We start from the raw sequence: 16602 nt of genomic DNA, 5'->3' as shown, positions 1-16602 counted from the left end.
AAAACCTTCGGCATTAGACGAACGATATGGCAGCACCCAAAGCTCAATTCTATAGACAGTGACGAAATCTGTGTTCCAATTAATTTGTTGAGAAAAGGAAAAGACCCCTGTGTGCTCTCAAAAGTTTCATAAACCCATACGGTCATGACACGTTTTGGTGGCAGCAACAGTTATACAAATCATGGCACCCTTCATACTTTTGACAAAGAATGCACCACTTCACAACTGGTCCCATACTATTGGGAAAGTTGGCAAGTGGGATAACAAAAGCGCACTCAATCTTTTCATGCAGTTTTTCTAGCAGAAAATATAAGCAAAGTGTTTCTGATCAACAGCTAATGCAAAACTTCACGATACATTCGAAAGGACAAGCCCAAATGTAGCGTTCTTATGGTAATGGCTATAACATGACAAGTTGTGCTTGCAAACATGGATTCGATGCTCTGAGCTGGACGTGATGGGCAGTGGCCTGGTACTTCAGAAAGTGCCACGAGCAGTCACTCGCAATCTTCTAGACATTGGTTGCTTCTCACTACAGACCACGATCCCAGCGATCAGTTTTAACATCCAAAGCTGGACTCTTAAGATATGTCCGGCAAGATGTGGTGGTCTGCTGATCGTTTCACATCTCCGACACGACATAAAAGATGCCTTCTCAGACAAGTGAAGGTGGGTAAAAACAAAGACGATATTGCCACACATTCTTCTTTTGCCACGAGGTTGGGAGAAGGCAGCAATTGCGAAGACATTTACAACTAGCTGTCCGCACGGAACAAAATAAAAAAAAGACGAAAGCCTCCTCACAGTTGGCACGATCACAGTTACGAACGTGCTCAGGCAGCCAAGGCCCTTGTGAGCTGCAGTTTGGGCCACAACTTTGATATTCGAAGAAAAGAGGGAATAAACCTCTCCTTTCTGATTATTAAAATGCGGGTTGAGTACACATTCCCAGTCAACCTATCTCGCCACACAACAGTGCACGAAATTCGGCAGATAGCTTTTCTGCCAAATAACGTTTCCTCACCAACTAGTTTCTTTGGCCATTCAGACCTTGTCACCTGCAAGTGCAGAACCACCTCGAAATTGGGCAGTCACAATCAAGACCTGTCAACTGATTTCATTACTTGCATCAACTACCACATCATTCTCCCTGCTCAGTCTTTTTGACAGTTATTCCTTCAGCGCCTGCATAGTCTGCTGCTCTAATTTCTTATGTTAATGATCTGGGTGTTGTGAAAATTAACTTCTTCAAAGGTCCTAGTCTAATGAATTCACTCAATAAAGTTTTCCTGGCTGACAAGTATGCCTACACAAAATGAAAAGGCAATTTGGAAAGTATGCAAGTGTCTGGCTACATTACTCGCACAGTGCTATAATAATTGGCAACAATCGCTCATCTGCAACCAGCACAAGCAGTTCATCATCATCATCAGCTAAACAAAATCGCATGGCTTAAGATTAAGACCTCCAGCGGAGAATGTGAGCCAGAACTATAAACGGCACCGCCTGCAAGGGTGACTCTACAGGTGCGTATTGAACCTCTCAAAAATAGAAGCAACGTCACCATCAGACTCTTAAAATCAACTTTTTCTTGACGAATGGTGCACCACTAGTCCGTGCTGGAAGCAGCAAATACTGCAAGTACTGCTTTCTCAGGGGACCTGAAGACATTGCAGAGTAACACCAGCATTGCGAATACTTAGTGTTGTCCCTAGAAGCAGGCCTGCCAGTAACAGTTCTTCTGTCTAAACTGCCCACTGATTTTAGACTCCAACTTTGAACAGAGGTGGCATTGTATGATATGTTTCGTTTAGATAATGAAACATTGCCTGTAACCCCAAAAAGCTTGAAAGCAGTTCCACATCACAAAAAGTAGAACAACTAGTTAGCCTTTATTTCTGGCCATGGGGAGTGTACTTGTACAAAATAAAATTGTTGTTTTGCGTTATAATTTATTGAATACTAGTAATTGCTTTCATCCGAAATTGAAAGTTAGCTCCGGCTCATCAAACGGCTATAGGGATCGAAACAAGGCCCTATAGCCCATGGGACGTGTTGTGGGTTAGGCTGACAGATAGACGACCGTTCAGAATAGAAAGCAAGAAAGAACTGTTGTTTTATTCTCCCTAGCACCTGCCTCGAGCAGCCTGAGCATGGCGCAGGAACATGGCCAAGTTGTGCTGCATCCGAGCAAAGCAAAGGAGCCATACAAAAAATTAAAACAAAAAAAGGAGGTTTATCGCTGGGGGCACTGGAGGTGTGCTCAGCTAACCCTTTTTTTTAGGCGATTGTCCTGGCGCCACGGTGAGCTTTGCGTTAAGTTTCCCATGCTGAATTTAGAATACTGAGGTACCAAACTCGGCGTATCCAAAATGACACATTGGGCATTGTGGGCTCCATACTTTGCCTGGATGCCCTACATGCTCGAAAAGATCAGAAATGCATGTCATCGGCAGTGACGCCAAACCAAGACAGTTAAGTTCTCGGTAGGAGGAACAGTGGTGACCCCTGTTCTGCGAAGGCAAAATCGCTGCATACAAGGCAGAATGCAAAGAATGATTCCACCAACCTGACAACAGGCGGCCGCCATTGCTCTTAAGAAAATCTTGCACGTTTTCTGACCAGGACTTTTCAGATGAGTACTATTAATATATTCTGGACAAGGCAGCCATGAATCTATCTAGATATATTGAAACTCTACACGACATAAAAGTTCAATGCAAAATACCACCTCTGCAAAAAATTAAGAGTCCCAGTGAACCATCACCTTAGCCAGGAGAGTCATATATACAAGGTGCCCTTAGAGACATCACACACTTGCCTTCAATAACAGCTCCTGCTCGTAAAAGACACATACATAGCTTTCCATCAAGCCAGATGTTTTCAAGGTGCAAGCAAGATAAGGTGTAACTGATTTGAATGGTGCTTTCACAGAATCACAATTTGCCACTTGGCAAGGTCATTGTCTGGACTAGATCCACGAACACAGACGCGCAGTGCTGCATGTTCTTGTTCCACGTCAATCTACAAAACTTCAAATGACCTTACACCATGACACGTAATCTCCCTACCTTTCTGCATGCTGAAAACTGCTTTCCTGTGTCCGCAAGACTGACAAGCCCAATGAGAAAATCAAAATACTGTTCCGCAATTATTTCAGAAAAAGAAAGTTAATTATTTTGGTGGAATATAGAATGCAGCCATGCTATATGAAAATTCTTGGACCCTTGGTAGTATGGCGATCGACAACAACTGTCATTATGTCAGCGCAGATGATCAGCAGGTTCAAAGCAGACGCTGAAACACAACGGAGTGACAGGGCAACCATTTTTAATCAGCATGCCAGAAACAAAAAAAAAGGCTGGTAAATCAGGAGGCATATGAAATGAAAGACATCTGAGACGATCGACCTTAGCATTGCAAAAGCAAGCTTGGGTTGCAGTTATAGAAGCTAGAAAAATGCTGTCAACTTTCAGAAATGCATTACAAAATTAAGAACGCCAGAGCTGAAAATATGCTGCGCTCATTCTGACCTGCTCGCAATACAGAATTATCTGCAGTTATGTTTGTCCTCCAGCAACTAAATTACGAGCAGTAGTACGTAGGCTTTAGCTGTCATACGGCTAGGCTGAAACACGAAAGCTTGCTGCAGGCCTTCCACAAGCCAAGGCAAGCACAAACAACAGTGCAGCACAGAATATGCAGTGGAACTTGCTGCTTCACAACAAGAATTTAAAAGAAGCAAAAACAGACAATTTAAAAAGCATGGAATCGTGGCAGCTTCTTTGAGTACTGTTACTGCATGAATGCTCACCTTCATATGGGCAGTTGCTCATAAAAAAAAAAAAAGTCATAATCAACCCATTCAAGCAGCCACACGGTCACAAACTTGAAAACCTAGCCACGAAGTGATAGACACCACAATTCCAAGTTTACTATGCACAGCCCAACAAATGCCCTGCGCTGCGCAGCCACATAGGCAAACTAGAGCCGAATGTGTTCGGCGGGAACCGTGTTGCAGAGACCAACCACAATGAGGAACCACCATGCACGCTTGAACCTCATGAACAGACGTCCCGGCAATGGCAGACGACAACATCACTACCTCCCCACCACACTCCAGTTGTTTGCAGCAGAGGTATGCTGCACAGTACCACCGGCACAACGAGACTCATGTTGTCACTCGTTTCCATCGACTTGCACACACCCGCATACCCTTCCACCATCCATCGTTGGCAGTGCATTGCACCGACAACGTATAGCACAGTGCAATCACGCCATCAATCTGCCTTGGTGCTGATACGCTGATACCCTTTGGAGCCAGACGATGAATCCAGCTGTTCCCAGCCGTTGTCGTCATCCCACCCAGAATCCCAGTCATGGTTTGCCGACGAGCCACCGCCCTTGCCCGACGACTCTTCGCCAAAGTCGATGAGGAGCTTCTCATCGCCGGCCTTCTTCTTGGACGAGAGTGACTTTGTTGGCGAGAGCTTTGACGTGGGCGACTTGGCCGACGAGCTTTTGCTGGAGCCCCCCTGTTTTGTCGAAGACGAACTCTTGGATGCAGATGCCTTTGCCTTGGACGACTTCTGTGACGGCGACGATGCAGTCGTCACAGGCTCCCAAGCATCCCCAGCTTCCCAGTCATTCCAGTTGTCATTGTTCTCGTGGTTTGTGGGCTTTGCAGGAGAACTGGAAAAAGAAGTAAGGAAACACTTAAGGGACTAAAATACTGGATTATGACTAGCAAGCACAACAGCCTGATGCCACTTACCACCATACTTTGCAACGGCCTTAGTTTCAGATTATAGTTCGTAGTGCTCTCCCCGGTGCTCAATTAGTAAATGATGCTCTGCATCATTTACTAATTGCGCAATAGTAATCATGACCGTGTGTTTGCACGCATGCATGCGTGTGTGCATGTGTGGTACTTTGAGATCAAATGTTATCCGGCATCAGTCCTGCAACTTTCGGATTGTCACAATGGTTTTAACTTTAACCATAAAGCCAACAAAAGGATGAGTGAAAATTCACTGCCAATTTCTTCCCACTTTCCCATTCACTTTTCACTTCACCCAACTATGGGTGGGAGCTTGCAAAACAGTAACCATGGGCGAAAATGGGACGCCGAGGCCACAGATGTATACAATGGTAAATAAGTTCTTTTAGAAGCATACAAAGGGCTCCTTTTATGGGTTGTTACTTACTGCCATGATGTCACAACAGCACAAATAAAAATGCCCGCCTCACTCCCAGGGTGTTTACCAAGTTCACATTTCCAAATTCCCCGAATTTCCCAGGTTTTCCCCGAGTGCCTTTGCGAAATTCCCTTAGTGACACAGAACTTCGTTTTATATGGATACGGGCTGACACCATGTCGCCCGATGCTGTCACTCTCTGGTAAGCATGTTAAGAAATAAAAAGAAAGCTTGCTCCACTTTTAATACTAAGGAGTAGTAGCTATATTATTAAAAAAGAAAACAGAAGAGAGGGGTTAGTAAAATGCACAGCGAATAAAATATCTTGGAAATAAATGGTAAAGCCCATTGCAAATCGAGTAGAACATATTCAAATACGAATAAAAAGAGGTGCATACAGAAGCAAATATTTTCAAATATGAGCTATTTCTATCAATTGATAGCAAGCTTTTAGTATGAAGCCTGAACTTTGTCACAAGTAGGATTCTCTCAACAGCTAGAAAGTCAACCTCAACTGTCCTGATATACTCTCAGCCCGTGCACAACACTTCAGTGTTGGGTCTCACTGCTTTAAAGAATTGCTGCCGGTGCTGCTATGCAGTTATCGAAAGTCATTCCCATTGTGTCGCGCCATGCAGCTGTGTCGCGAGAAAGGCGTCGTGCTCGAAACTATGCTGCACCCGCACTTCAATTTAGTGATGAGGACTTGACTTATGATTCCGAAGATGACAGCAAAGAGATTCAAGCTCTAATGGCGACGATGTCTAGAGCCAACATGGGACGTCCTCAGCCCTTCACCGGCGACTTTCCTTTACAATCTTCAGCACTCTCCTTCTTTGTGCGCGCTTATGTGCCTATCTTTTTACACGACCTGAGAGCTGTACTGATTACCTTCGGGGTGCATACTCCACTTGGTTATGATGTGCTGCCATTGGTAGTAAAGAAATTTCTGTTCACACCAAGAAGGCCACCCATAGCACATATTGGCCCAGCACTACGAATCAGCACAATACAATTTACAACGACATGGGATTTCATTCTACTCTTCTTCTCTGCGGAGGTGATAAAGACAATCTGCAAGAATAAGAAGATATACTTGGATGCATAATCTTGTAGTTGCCCAGCTCCACTGAGAGCGATCGTTCCTGGAAGAGGTGCATGACTCTAGACTAACTGGTGAAGTACATTCCTTAGACTTCTCATCGGACCATCCTCAGCAGATGCCGAAAAGGCAGAACTGCAAAATGCGTTACGAGGACCACAAAGCTGAACAAAAATCAGACCTTTTGTGAGAAAACTGGGCAGTGCACCTATGCTTCACAAACTCCAGGAACTGCTTCACTGCATGGCATGAGTAATGAACTGGTCTTAGTTTCTTTTTTGTACCCAAATAATGTACCCAAATAATGGCGGTGTACTCAGCACTTATTTTTGCAGACACTATTACTGGGTTATTTATCTTCGAAATGTATATCCTGAATTTCCTTTGATATTAAAGTTTTTGTGTATGTTTCTTTGTCTTTACCAACTGGCAGCAAGAATAGCATTTTCTAGAATTTTCATGTTTTACCTTGGCAACATATGTTTTTGGAAAGGGCGTTTCACTATGCACAATATGCTATGCTGCAATGTGTGCTGGAATATTACTGGTAGTGGTAAATAATTTTTTCCAAGACCTATAATAAACAACCATTTTCTCGTGGTAACGAAAGACTTAAGAGCTTAAATCACCAAAGGTACGTCCGAGAAAGCTACGAAGGCCTGCCAGTACGCTTATTAGGCATATCGGTGCTCGTACTGTGACAGGAGATGGCGGGTGCACGCGTGTATAATTAAGGAATACATACTCTGTCCCATGACAACTGCCCCTTCCCACGCTTGTTGAGCTTCTCCGCAATACTTCCCGTATGCTTCACCGCGTAACATTTATATATTGAGGCGAAGCTGACATTCGGGAACCGGAATTTTGCAACGCGCCATGCTTTCCGAGCTTCTGAGCCAACCGCGAGGATTACAAAGGCGGTGTCGGTGCCATTGCTGACAGCGACGAATTCTTTCAATGAAAAACACGGCACCGAACGGCAAGAAGCTTATCGTCGAAACAGCCAGACCTAGCGTCGCCGCGGGGGTGGATACGGCTGCCAGCGGGTCTACGTGCGAGTTCGCCGGTTCGAGGTGGCGAGATAATCAAAATGGCGCCAGTGGTGGCTTTGATTAATGCCGTTTAGGACCTGCGGTCACGGCAAAAAGTCCGGAAAATAGGATGGCGAACAGTTGTTGCGTCCGAAATTTCGACGTTCTTATATATTGACTCTACGGCTGCGAAGCAGTCCGAATTATCGGGCATATCCCAAATATTGGGCGTCCGGAAAATTGGTAGTTGACTGTGCACTGGCCAGCTCCTCCAGCCGACGACACGGCGTCAGAGACGATTCGTTACGACTCCTCACTGTTACTCAAGCCAGCATTAGCGCGATTTTCGTTTCCTTTCAATAAAATTTTACAAATTTTCCCTGATACAAGCACACATTCCCTGACTATTTCCAGACTACTTAAACTCCCTGAGAATTCCCAGTTTTCCCAGTTGGTAGACAACCTGCAGGCTCTACTTACACATAAAAAACATAAGGAAAGGAGCACAATAAGACTATCCACAGAGCATGGGGAGCAAGCTCCCTTAACTTGCCCCAATGTGCCCAATGTGCACTCGACCAGAAAGGTCACGTGCACTGTATGTGACATTCAAGTGACACGCAGACTGAGAAGCCAGAGGATATGTCAGCATTCACTGAAAATATCCTTTGCCAGTGGGTCACCATGTACTGTACTGTAGTACACCTTAAAGGGAACACATATTTTGTATTCAAACTAAAATAAATTGAACGTAGGGTCAGCTTTATAGGAAGAGAGTGTTTGTTGTGATGCACTAAGTAGACTTAAATGAGAAAAAGAATTATTGCCAAGATTGTTAAGTGAAAACTGAGCTGTAATACCAATTTGATGTTCCCATTAACACCGCACCGTAATGTCAAAGCCAAATGGCAAGAATGCCATCTGGCCAACAGCCAAGGGCCCTTTGCTGCACACAATCATGAATTTGCAAACCACAATGTGAACTAGCCATTTAGTTTTCCTAGTCCACTACATAGACTGCATTTGTATACTCTATCAGCTACTCACGGAAGTGCAATGCGTATACATTGCTGGGATACCTACCTGCCCTCAAGTCGTGCTGACCACACACACACAGAACATATTCGTCAGCCCAATCTTGTCAATATCTGGAGGAAGCAGCTGGCAAGTACACTCCGATGCTTCTATGGCACGGCTACCAGTTCACCATATTATGCTGGTTAGAGGCATGAAATATGTACAACTTTTAATTAAATGGTGTTCTAAGTGTCATCGCATATTGCCATCTCACGTGCAAAGCAACAAGGAAACAAAGTGTTGAACAGCATTTACACACCACAAATAGTTGTTAAAATACACAATCATGGCCTTGTTTGCTTGGCTTTCCTTGCTTTCATATCCCTGTATATCCTTGATTCCAAACAGCTTCAGCTGCCAAGTTTTGGAGTCCGATCCAGATCCAATCAGTTTGGTGTGGTCCTATATGTCCCAAGCTAAACAGCACCTCGTCTGCTTTTGAGACAAGGTGCCCCATGTTTCAGTCAAGATAGGAAGGCCAAAAAAGTGCCAGTGTGCGGCCTTTGCATCTTTGTTTTGAACAGGCAACCAGAAGCACTTAAACATTGGTTTGTTAACAGTACTATCTATGGAAACACAGTCCCTAACTGGAAATGTGGATTTAGTCTGTTGTTTGTTTACTTTGTGCTAGGGTCCAGTTTAGGAGTGTTGCACCACAAGTTATTAAGGCCACTAAAGCTGCGGTAGCCTAAACAGCAAACAAATGCAGTGTTCTAAAATACTAAGATAACACAGTTCCTATATATTAAGTCAACAGCTACTTTCATGATGGACAACATGCAGACAGTCCCATTATGTTGAGCAAACCACAATGCCCACTAGGCCAAACCATGCATTGGATGCAACATAAGGTAACACTGCATTTCAGCAATAACCTCACGCTAAGCGATTTAATGTGTGAATTCACTGCTGAGAGCACTAGTTAACAGCAATGACTGGCTCTACCATCAGCTGATGGAGAAAAGTGCATGTTCAGTATCTTTTCTTTAGAAAGAACTATCCACCTCGCAAAAGACTTCATTGGTGATGCGTACATCAAACTGTGCTCAGTGACACATCAAGGACACATCAGCACATGCCCCACAAATGCAACCTCGCGAATAAATGTGGCCTTCTGAATCTTCTTGCTTTGTGGGGATGCTCGAATTTCTCGCGTCCCGGGCCTGAAGTTGACCTTCCCTGCACGAAACTCCATCTCCTTGCGTTCGGCTTTCCCGCACGGCAGGCATGCAACAATGAGAGCCAAGAGTTGTGTTTACTTAGCTGCAATGAGAGATGGTGCGAGTGTTCCCGGGAGTGCCACCTGACACCATGGTTACCAAGAAAACTTTCCTTGCATGAGAGGCCAGTCCACTCTGTAATCTATCACACATTACTGCCCATTTATTCTGCAAGCTGCCTTGTTTCCAACACATGCTGATCTTGGCTGTTCACACTGCTGAACCCTTCGGGTCGTGCCTCTATATTGTGCTGCGCTATCTGTAACAAAACTTTGTTTTCAGTTGGAGCACAGTGTCGTGCGTTCATAAGAGATAGCTCCCCTGCATTCATGGCCTGTCACTGACTAATGGATACCTGGATTAATGCCATACAAAGAAAGATAAGCTAAGCATTGTATTGATTTAATGCGGAGCTATAGAATGTTAATGCGTAGAAATGGAGTACACAGATGCTTTACTGAGCAACAAATGTGTCTCACAATGCAGCAGTCTTGCAAAAGTAAAAAATTATGCTAGAGAGAATTTTATAAAGTGTCCCAGTCAATGCTTCCTTGACAAAAGTTAAAGAAGGTCAGACATATACAACCATGGAAGCCAGAAAGTTGTTTACATTGGTACTAATCTACTCCACACTTCCAATTCCTCTGTGGATGCATCAGGATACTGTCAACAGCCAGCCAGTTAGATGCACACAGAAAGTTAGGTGCAGCATGGAGACAGCTAAGCGTAACAGTGAGTAGCGAACAGTACGGGTAGCTTTACATGCAGGCGCAAAACACGAAGGAGACTCGCATTGCGCAACAAGAAAATGTGTCGTGATCGAGGAAGGGCACAAGAGTGTCGCCGCACCTAGCACCACTGTTGCCAGCTGACCAGTTCCAGCCGTCCTCTTCTCGTTCGGGGCTGAATGGGCGGTCATGCTGCTGAAGTAGTGGAGTGTCGCTGCAATCTGGATTCTGGTTCCTGTGGAAGACAGACACAGAGACACGCACATGCAGCAGACGGACAAGGACAGAGAACTGAAGACGCTGGGAGCACAGCAGTAAAAGCCACAGTAAAGGACAGTAAGACAGTGAAGGAGGCTGCAGCTAAGGACATTGCAAAATTGAGGCAAATTCACCATGTGACTCACTCACGAGACAACTAACGCATGATCCACTTATGTTATTGCACATTATGGCAGATAGTTTACTATGACCTATAATCTTCCATATTGACTGTACACAAAATCTAACCCTATACCCTCAAGTAATTTTTGTAGGAAACTATAAATTTGAATTTTGTCTATGTGGTGTGAAAGGTACTGAAAAATAGAATGATCATGGGAGCAGCAAGAGCCCAGGGTAGTTACAGCGTTGTCTTTTTAAAGAAACAAACTGGATTAGTTCCATGAGCAGTACAGGGCATTGTGTGGAATTGGCGATTATACCTCCTGACTTCAAACTTTTTAGTTATCATCAAACAATCTTAAAATTTTATTCGAATGCATTTATTCGAATGAAATATGCAATTTATTGAATGAAATGCATTTATTCGAATGAATGCAATTTTATTCGAATGAAATAAAATACTGCCCTGTGGCATTATACAGCCAAAGGAGGTGTATATAACTCTGTCTACAAATCCCAAATGGGCTATAATAATTATGCGCAGGGGGCATCAAAGTGCGAAGCATGCCATTTTTTCGACATGAAAATGGATGCAAAGTAGACATTTCCAAACAAACCGCCACTTAATTATCGCTACTGCAAAGACAAACAAAGGAGTCATTCATGCAAGCAACAGGCTAGACGGCAAGCAGAAAAAGAGCTTTGTTGCTAGCCGACAGCTTGTGCTAAAGTCGTTATGGTCACTGTGCTGGGATGCCACCAGGGCGATGAAAAGCCGCACTACAGTTTGATCCACTTCTCGTTTATCTGCATCCGTACAGCAGAGGCTGTTAAAGGAATACTAACGTGGATAATTATTGTTTCTTGTGTTACGTGAAGGTTCAAGCCCAACCCAACCCTAGAAAAGATACTCGCAAGTGTTCAATGTCCCAAATATAATGCCCGTTTCTACGGTTCAGTTTCGGGTTTTGTACACAGGAGCCGGAAGTGTCGCGACACGATACACAGGCACGCTTAGTTTGTGCGACTGCTGATGAATGCACCCAGGAGAAACGCATGCAGCAATCAACATCATACCTTGCCTTATCGTCATACAATGTTAGCAAGTTTCACTCCAGGTCATGATGCCGTACTTAATGTCAATATCATCAGGGACGTTATATTGGGGCCACCTTTGGTATCAAATTAGGGTATAACTGTTTTCCAACCTTCACGATTGCTGATTTGCATCATTTTAAGTACAAGAAGTGTGTGATAGAGTTTCCACAACTTTGAATATATGTGCCAGTACTCCTTCTGAGGCTCACCAATAATGGCATCTCTGATGTCATGGTTGAGCAAGCCATAGACAGAATAAGAGGTCAAATGCAAATTTTCGAGCCTCACAGTCAGATGAGAAACATAAGGTGCATGAAAGAAAACAGGCTTTAGCTTTCGTTTTGTACGTTTTCTGACCGCTAGACTGAATGTGTGGCTCCCTTGGCAAGAACTCACTGCTATTTAGTTTAGTGACTAACGTCTGGTAGCACACCTTAAAATGAAAATCTGCTCATCTTTAATTGCAAAATATGGCACCGTGCCTTTCAAAGCTAAACACACTTAAGCTAAGACAAAATACACAATGTGCCGGGATCAAAGTAAGTGCTCAATTCCCAGGTGCCGTGGCCCCGTAGTGAAGGTAGAAGAATGCAAGTAACATGCAGTGCACCTTAGAGAACTGCAAATGGTCGAAACTAACCTGGATAATGACACTAAGGAGTCCCTCGTACCCCAGCTACAGATTTGTGACGTTATTCAATAAGCGCTACCTAATTTCAGCAAGATCATGCCAATTTCTGGTTAGTATTGAAGTTTGCTTTTCCACATGCATAACAGACATCTGAACAAATAATTCCAAGGACACTGCCAACATTAAGTCCAGTAAATGGCAGTGCATATGTTTCTTTAGATTTTTTTTTTTTTAGGACTGATGCTGTACTATATAAAGTATAAATAAGTCGGTCTTGGTTACCCAGCACATAAAGTTGGAATACTAACAAATCCAACTTTGGGGCAAGTTTCATGCTCTAGCATTGTGCAATATCCAATGCAACCCACTGAAGAATGTGCAGCATGAATTAACGATAACCATAACTGACAGCAATGTTAATGACCATAGATAGATTCACATGTGTCAAGCTGTCAGTACAATCTAGACTGCCATGAGATGATCAATGCAGACTTCACAGACTCCAACAACTGACTTGCAACACCTCAGTCACCATATGTTAGCACTGCGCTTTGGTCACTAAGATATATGTATGATAGTTTAGCACTATCTTTATTAGGAAAAATTTAGCCTCATCTCTACATTCAAGGAACCTTGGCCAATTTTTCATTGAAACATTGTTCCAAAACATTCAAGGCCTGCGGAGGCATTGCAAGCTGGCGCATCGACGGCCCAGTTGTTTGTTTCCATGAACCAACAAAAAAGAAAAACGTAAGCGACACCTGTGTGCACAAACTTCGCATAATGGATGAAAGCTCAGGCAATGTGCTTGGAACAGCTGTTACATAGTGCGCTGAAGCAAAGCATAAAAACTTTCATGCAAGTTCTACTGTCGCTCTATAGCTTAACAATGTTCATGAACTTTGCAATAACAATGTGACAACTGCTGCATTTTCGCTTAGTTACAATGCTACACCCAATTTTAACAAGGTTAATTAACTTTAAGGGAGCCACAAGCCAGCTGTTGCGATTCCTGCCTGCTAATGCACTGAATGTTGCCTGCTAAATAACCACAGACATGGAGTATCAAAATAGGTTTCAACCCTGTTTATGTATTGCACATTCTCTCCCGTCCGAACAAACATTTGAACATGACAAAAGTGCAGTTGTCAAAAGTGAAAAAATGACATTCCGCTTTCTATGTACTTATTAAATGCACCAGAAAAAAACGTAACTGTTGAGCTCCTGTTATGTTTATGTCTGCCTCACTTGTAAATAGCATGACATCGATGGCTCCTGCAATAACGCGCATCATGTCTCAGCCAATGGCACCGTAACAAGTGGGTTAAATCACAAAAAAGATTATACTGGATGGGGGCTTAGCGTTCTGAAGCTGCACGGTGGGCTTTGAGGGACTCCGGATTGATTTTTCCCAGACCTGGGCTTCTCTACTGCGCACACAAACCACGGTACACGAGCGTTTTTGTATGTGGCCGCGGCGGCCGGAAGTCGAACCCGCCACCTCGTGCTCAGAAGCAAAAACGTCATAGCCAATAACAAGGGAAATAAAACAACTACGCAGCATACGGTATTGTCGCGGCTATATCGGTAAAGTGTTTCGACGAAGTCGCCAAGGTTAGCTTCTATCAACTCGGGGGCTCACACTACTGTCATCACCTCTGGGGTATATATATTACCTATTCTACACAACCTTCAAAGAGATGCGTTCCACACGCCTTTTCGCGGCATGGGGGGGAAGCAAGACTCGACTGCGACACGGACTCACTTTGCGTGGCGAGCCACCCTGCAACCCTTTCGCACGGCGGCTCCCTTGGTCGGTTCCTGCAGCAGCAGCGAGTGCTGACCGATGCCGGCATTCTTGTAGAGCCACTCCATAGTTCGCGGCAGCGGGCCAGCAACAGCTGTTACCGTCTCCGTCTGCGAGTCGCCTCGCGAAGCCGGCGCTGCGCTCTCTCCGCAGCGTCTCGGCTCCTCCCGAGGATAACGCGCAGCCGAAGGCGCGCGCTCTTGATCCGCGGCGACAACAACAGACGGTTGAAAGCGGTGTGTGTCGCGCACACGAGAGGTTGCGGGCGCGACGCGCGGTGGCTTAAAGACGTCCGTTATCGGCGGTCGCCCTCTACCGCGCCGCGACAACTGATCAGACGCTCACGAGAGCGACGGATAATGCGAGGGAGGAAGATGAGACGAGGGGATGAGCCCGACGCAGTTTAGGCGGCGGACAGCCGCAGCGGATCGATGGGCGATTATCCCTGCGACCGCGGCAGCTCCGGCGAACATCCTACGCAGATTCGCCTCTCCGATGCCGCTCGCTAAATATAGCAGACGATCACAAAACGACGCCAACACAGTGATGCGAAGACGCTGCGCATGTCCTGCCGCGCGCTTGTCACTGGTTACGGTGAAAAGCTCTGCTCTCGGTCACACATGCACAGTGGAAATGGAGATCGCCGAGCCGCAAACCACAACAACGCCGACCACAGGCTGACACCACACGAACCACACAAGCACAGGAACACGCGCACACAAACAGGCGCCGGCGACGTACTAGTACGTAAGAGCTACACAAACAGAACAAAACGAAAGGGTTGGCTTCTGTCGTCGATGCTCGTGGTTGAACCAGAAGCCCAACTGTCAAAAACAGCACCTCGTCGATTCCAACATGGCCGCGCCCGGTAGCCGCACGTCGTCTGCAACGCGCCCACCGGTCAGACGAGCGCGCGCGCGCGTCGTCTGCGTCGGCCGACTAGATCAGACTACTTCGTAGCGCATGCAAAAGCAACGCCGGAAAGCCAACCCTCCTTCTACGCTCGCCAGCGCGTTGAGCGTCAACCGGCGAGCAAACGCAACAGTTGGACAAAAGCGAGCGGCGGCGGCGGCAGAGGCGAGCGACGTCGCTGCATATCTTGGCCAACGCCCGCCTACACGCAGCCGCTGGCGAACGAGAGAGGGGAGAAGGGAACGTGAGCGCCCAGGTAGACAGTTGCAAAGAAAAGCAAAGTGGGCGAGCTCACGGGAGAAGCAAAAGTACTACAACCGGGAAGGACGAACACGTTCGTTCGAGAAATGCGCAACGAAACAGAAAGAAAACGCGCCGGCCGCCGAGCCCGGCGAGCGAGCGATTCAGCGGCGCAGTTCCGCGACCGGTCGCCAGAGGTCAAAGCGAAACAAGTGGAAAGGAAGACCGCCGCCCGAGAAACTAAAGGAACAAAAGAAACACATGAAGAAAACACCGGGCAGTCGAGCCAGACTCCCGCGGAAACCCGTTCGCTCACCATTCGCTCGCGTTCCTAAAATATAGACGCATTTTCGCCCACTTTCTTTATTTCCTTCGCGGGACTCCTCAAAGTCTCTCTCGGCAGGTTATTGCATGCCCTTCTTTTTTTTCCCTGACAGAATCGTGGCGCACTTCGAGACGTAGCTCCGATACACGCCGTCAGCAAAGAAATGAGAGCTACGCGCGCGCTGACTCCTTACCAGCAACACCAGAGCACAATGAACGGCAGTAGGTTAGTTTCTTTGTTCACTTCTTTTTCGAGCAGACTACGCAAGCTCGCGAAAGAGCAGACGACGTCCGGCTCGGCGCTGCGGAAGAGCCCGTCGTCTGCTTCAGTGACGAGAAGCACGCGACAGCGACGAAGCCGGGTCACAGGAAACGCCGCTCGCCTAATCCATCCCGCTCCACGACAGCGGCCTCGTTAATTAGGTAATGCGAGCGCCAGCAATTAAAAACGCAAGCGAACAGATGTTTTCTTTCCTGTTTTGATATTCGACTCGACTTTCAACGCCCGGGATGGGTTGTCGGAAGCCAAAGGCAGCTTGCCAAAACGACACGAGCGTCAAAGCGGGAAGCACAACGAGCCGTCCTCGCAAAGCAAGCAAAACAAGGCGAGTGACAGATACGGCTGGGAAGTCCTTCACCCCGCGTCCTTTTCGAAACCAAGGGTTGCTTCCTGCTTCAACGCAGCTGCGTCGACAAGCAGATTCCAGTGGTGAAACGCCACAGGGTTGTCAGAAACGTGAAGACAACGCGACCCCTATAGCACTTTGCGGGCGACCGAAGTTCGGGGGGCCACAGACTGAAGAGGATGCGACGGCGACGGCAAAAATTCGTTTACAAACACTGTGTTTGACTT

The 16602-nt window shown here is 45.9% G+C and overlaps 1 protein-coding gene across 8 annotated transcripts in view; it reads right to left on the bottom strand.

Moving 5' to 3' along the window:
- Positions 1-3313: 3313 nt before the first annotated feature.
- ArfGAP1 (ADP-ribosylation factor GTPase-activating protein 1) overlaps positions 3314-16602 on the bottom strand; it is a 62484-nt gene continuing 49195 nt past the window's right edge. For 7 of the 8 annotated variants that reach the window (XM_075668647.1, XM_075668653.1, XM_075668652.1 and 4 more), the window contains 2 exons: positions 10478-10591; positions 3314-4692 (listed from right to left, as the gene is read on the bottom strand). In XM_075668647.1, the coding sequence (XP_075524762.1) occupies positions 4281-4692; positions 10478-10591 (526 nt within the window). In that variant the 3' untranslated portion in view covers positions 3314-4280. The remainder of the gene's footprint in view (positions 4693-10477; positions 10592-16602) is intronic. The other variant, XM_075668654.1, reaches the window with a different exon arrangement.

This window comes from Dermacentor variabilis, chromosome 9, assembly GCF_050947875.1.
Source record: "Dermacentor variabilis isolate Ectoservices chromosome 9, ASM5094787v1, whole genome shotgun sequence".
Taxonomy (NCBI): domain Eukaryota; kingdom Metazoa; phylum Arthropoda; class Arachnida; order Ixodida; family Ixodidae; genus Dermacentor; species Dermacentor variabilis.
This window is presented reverse-complemented; position numbering and strand designations above follow the sequence as displayed.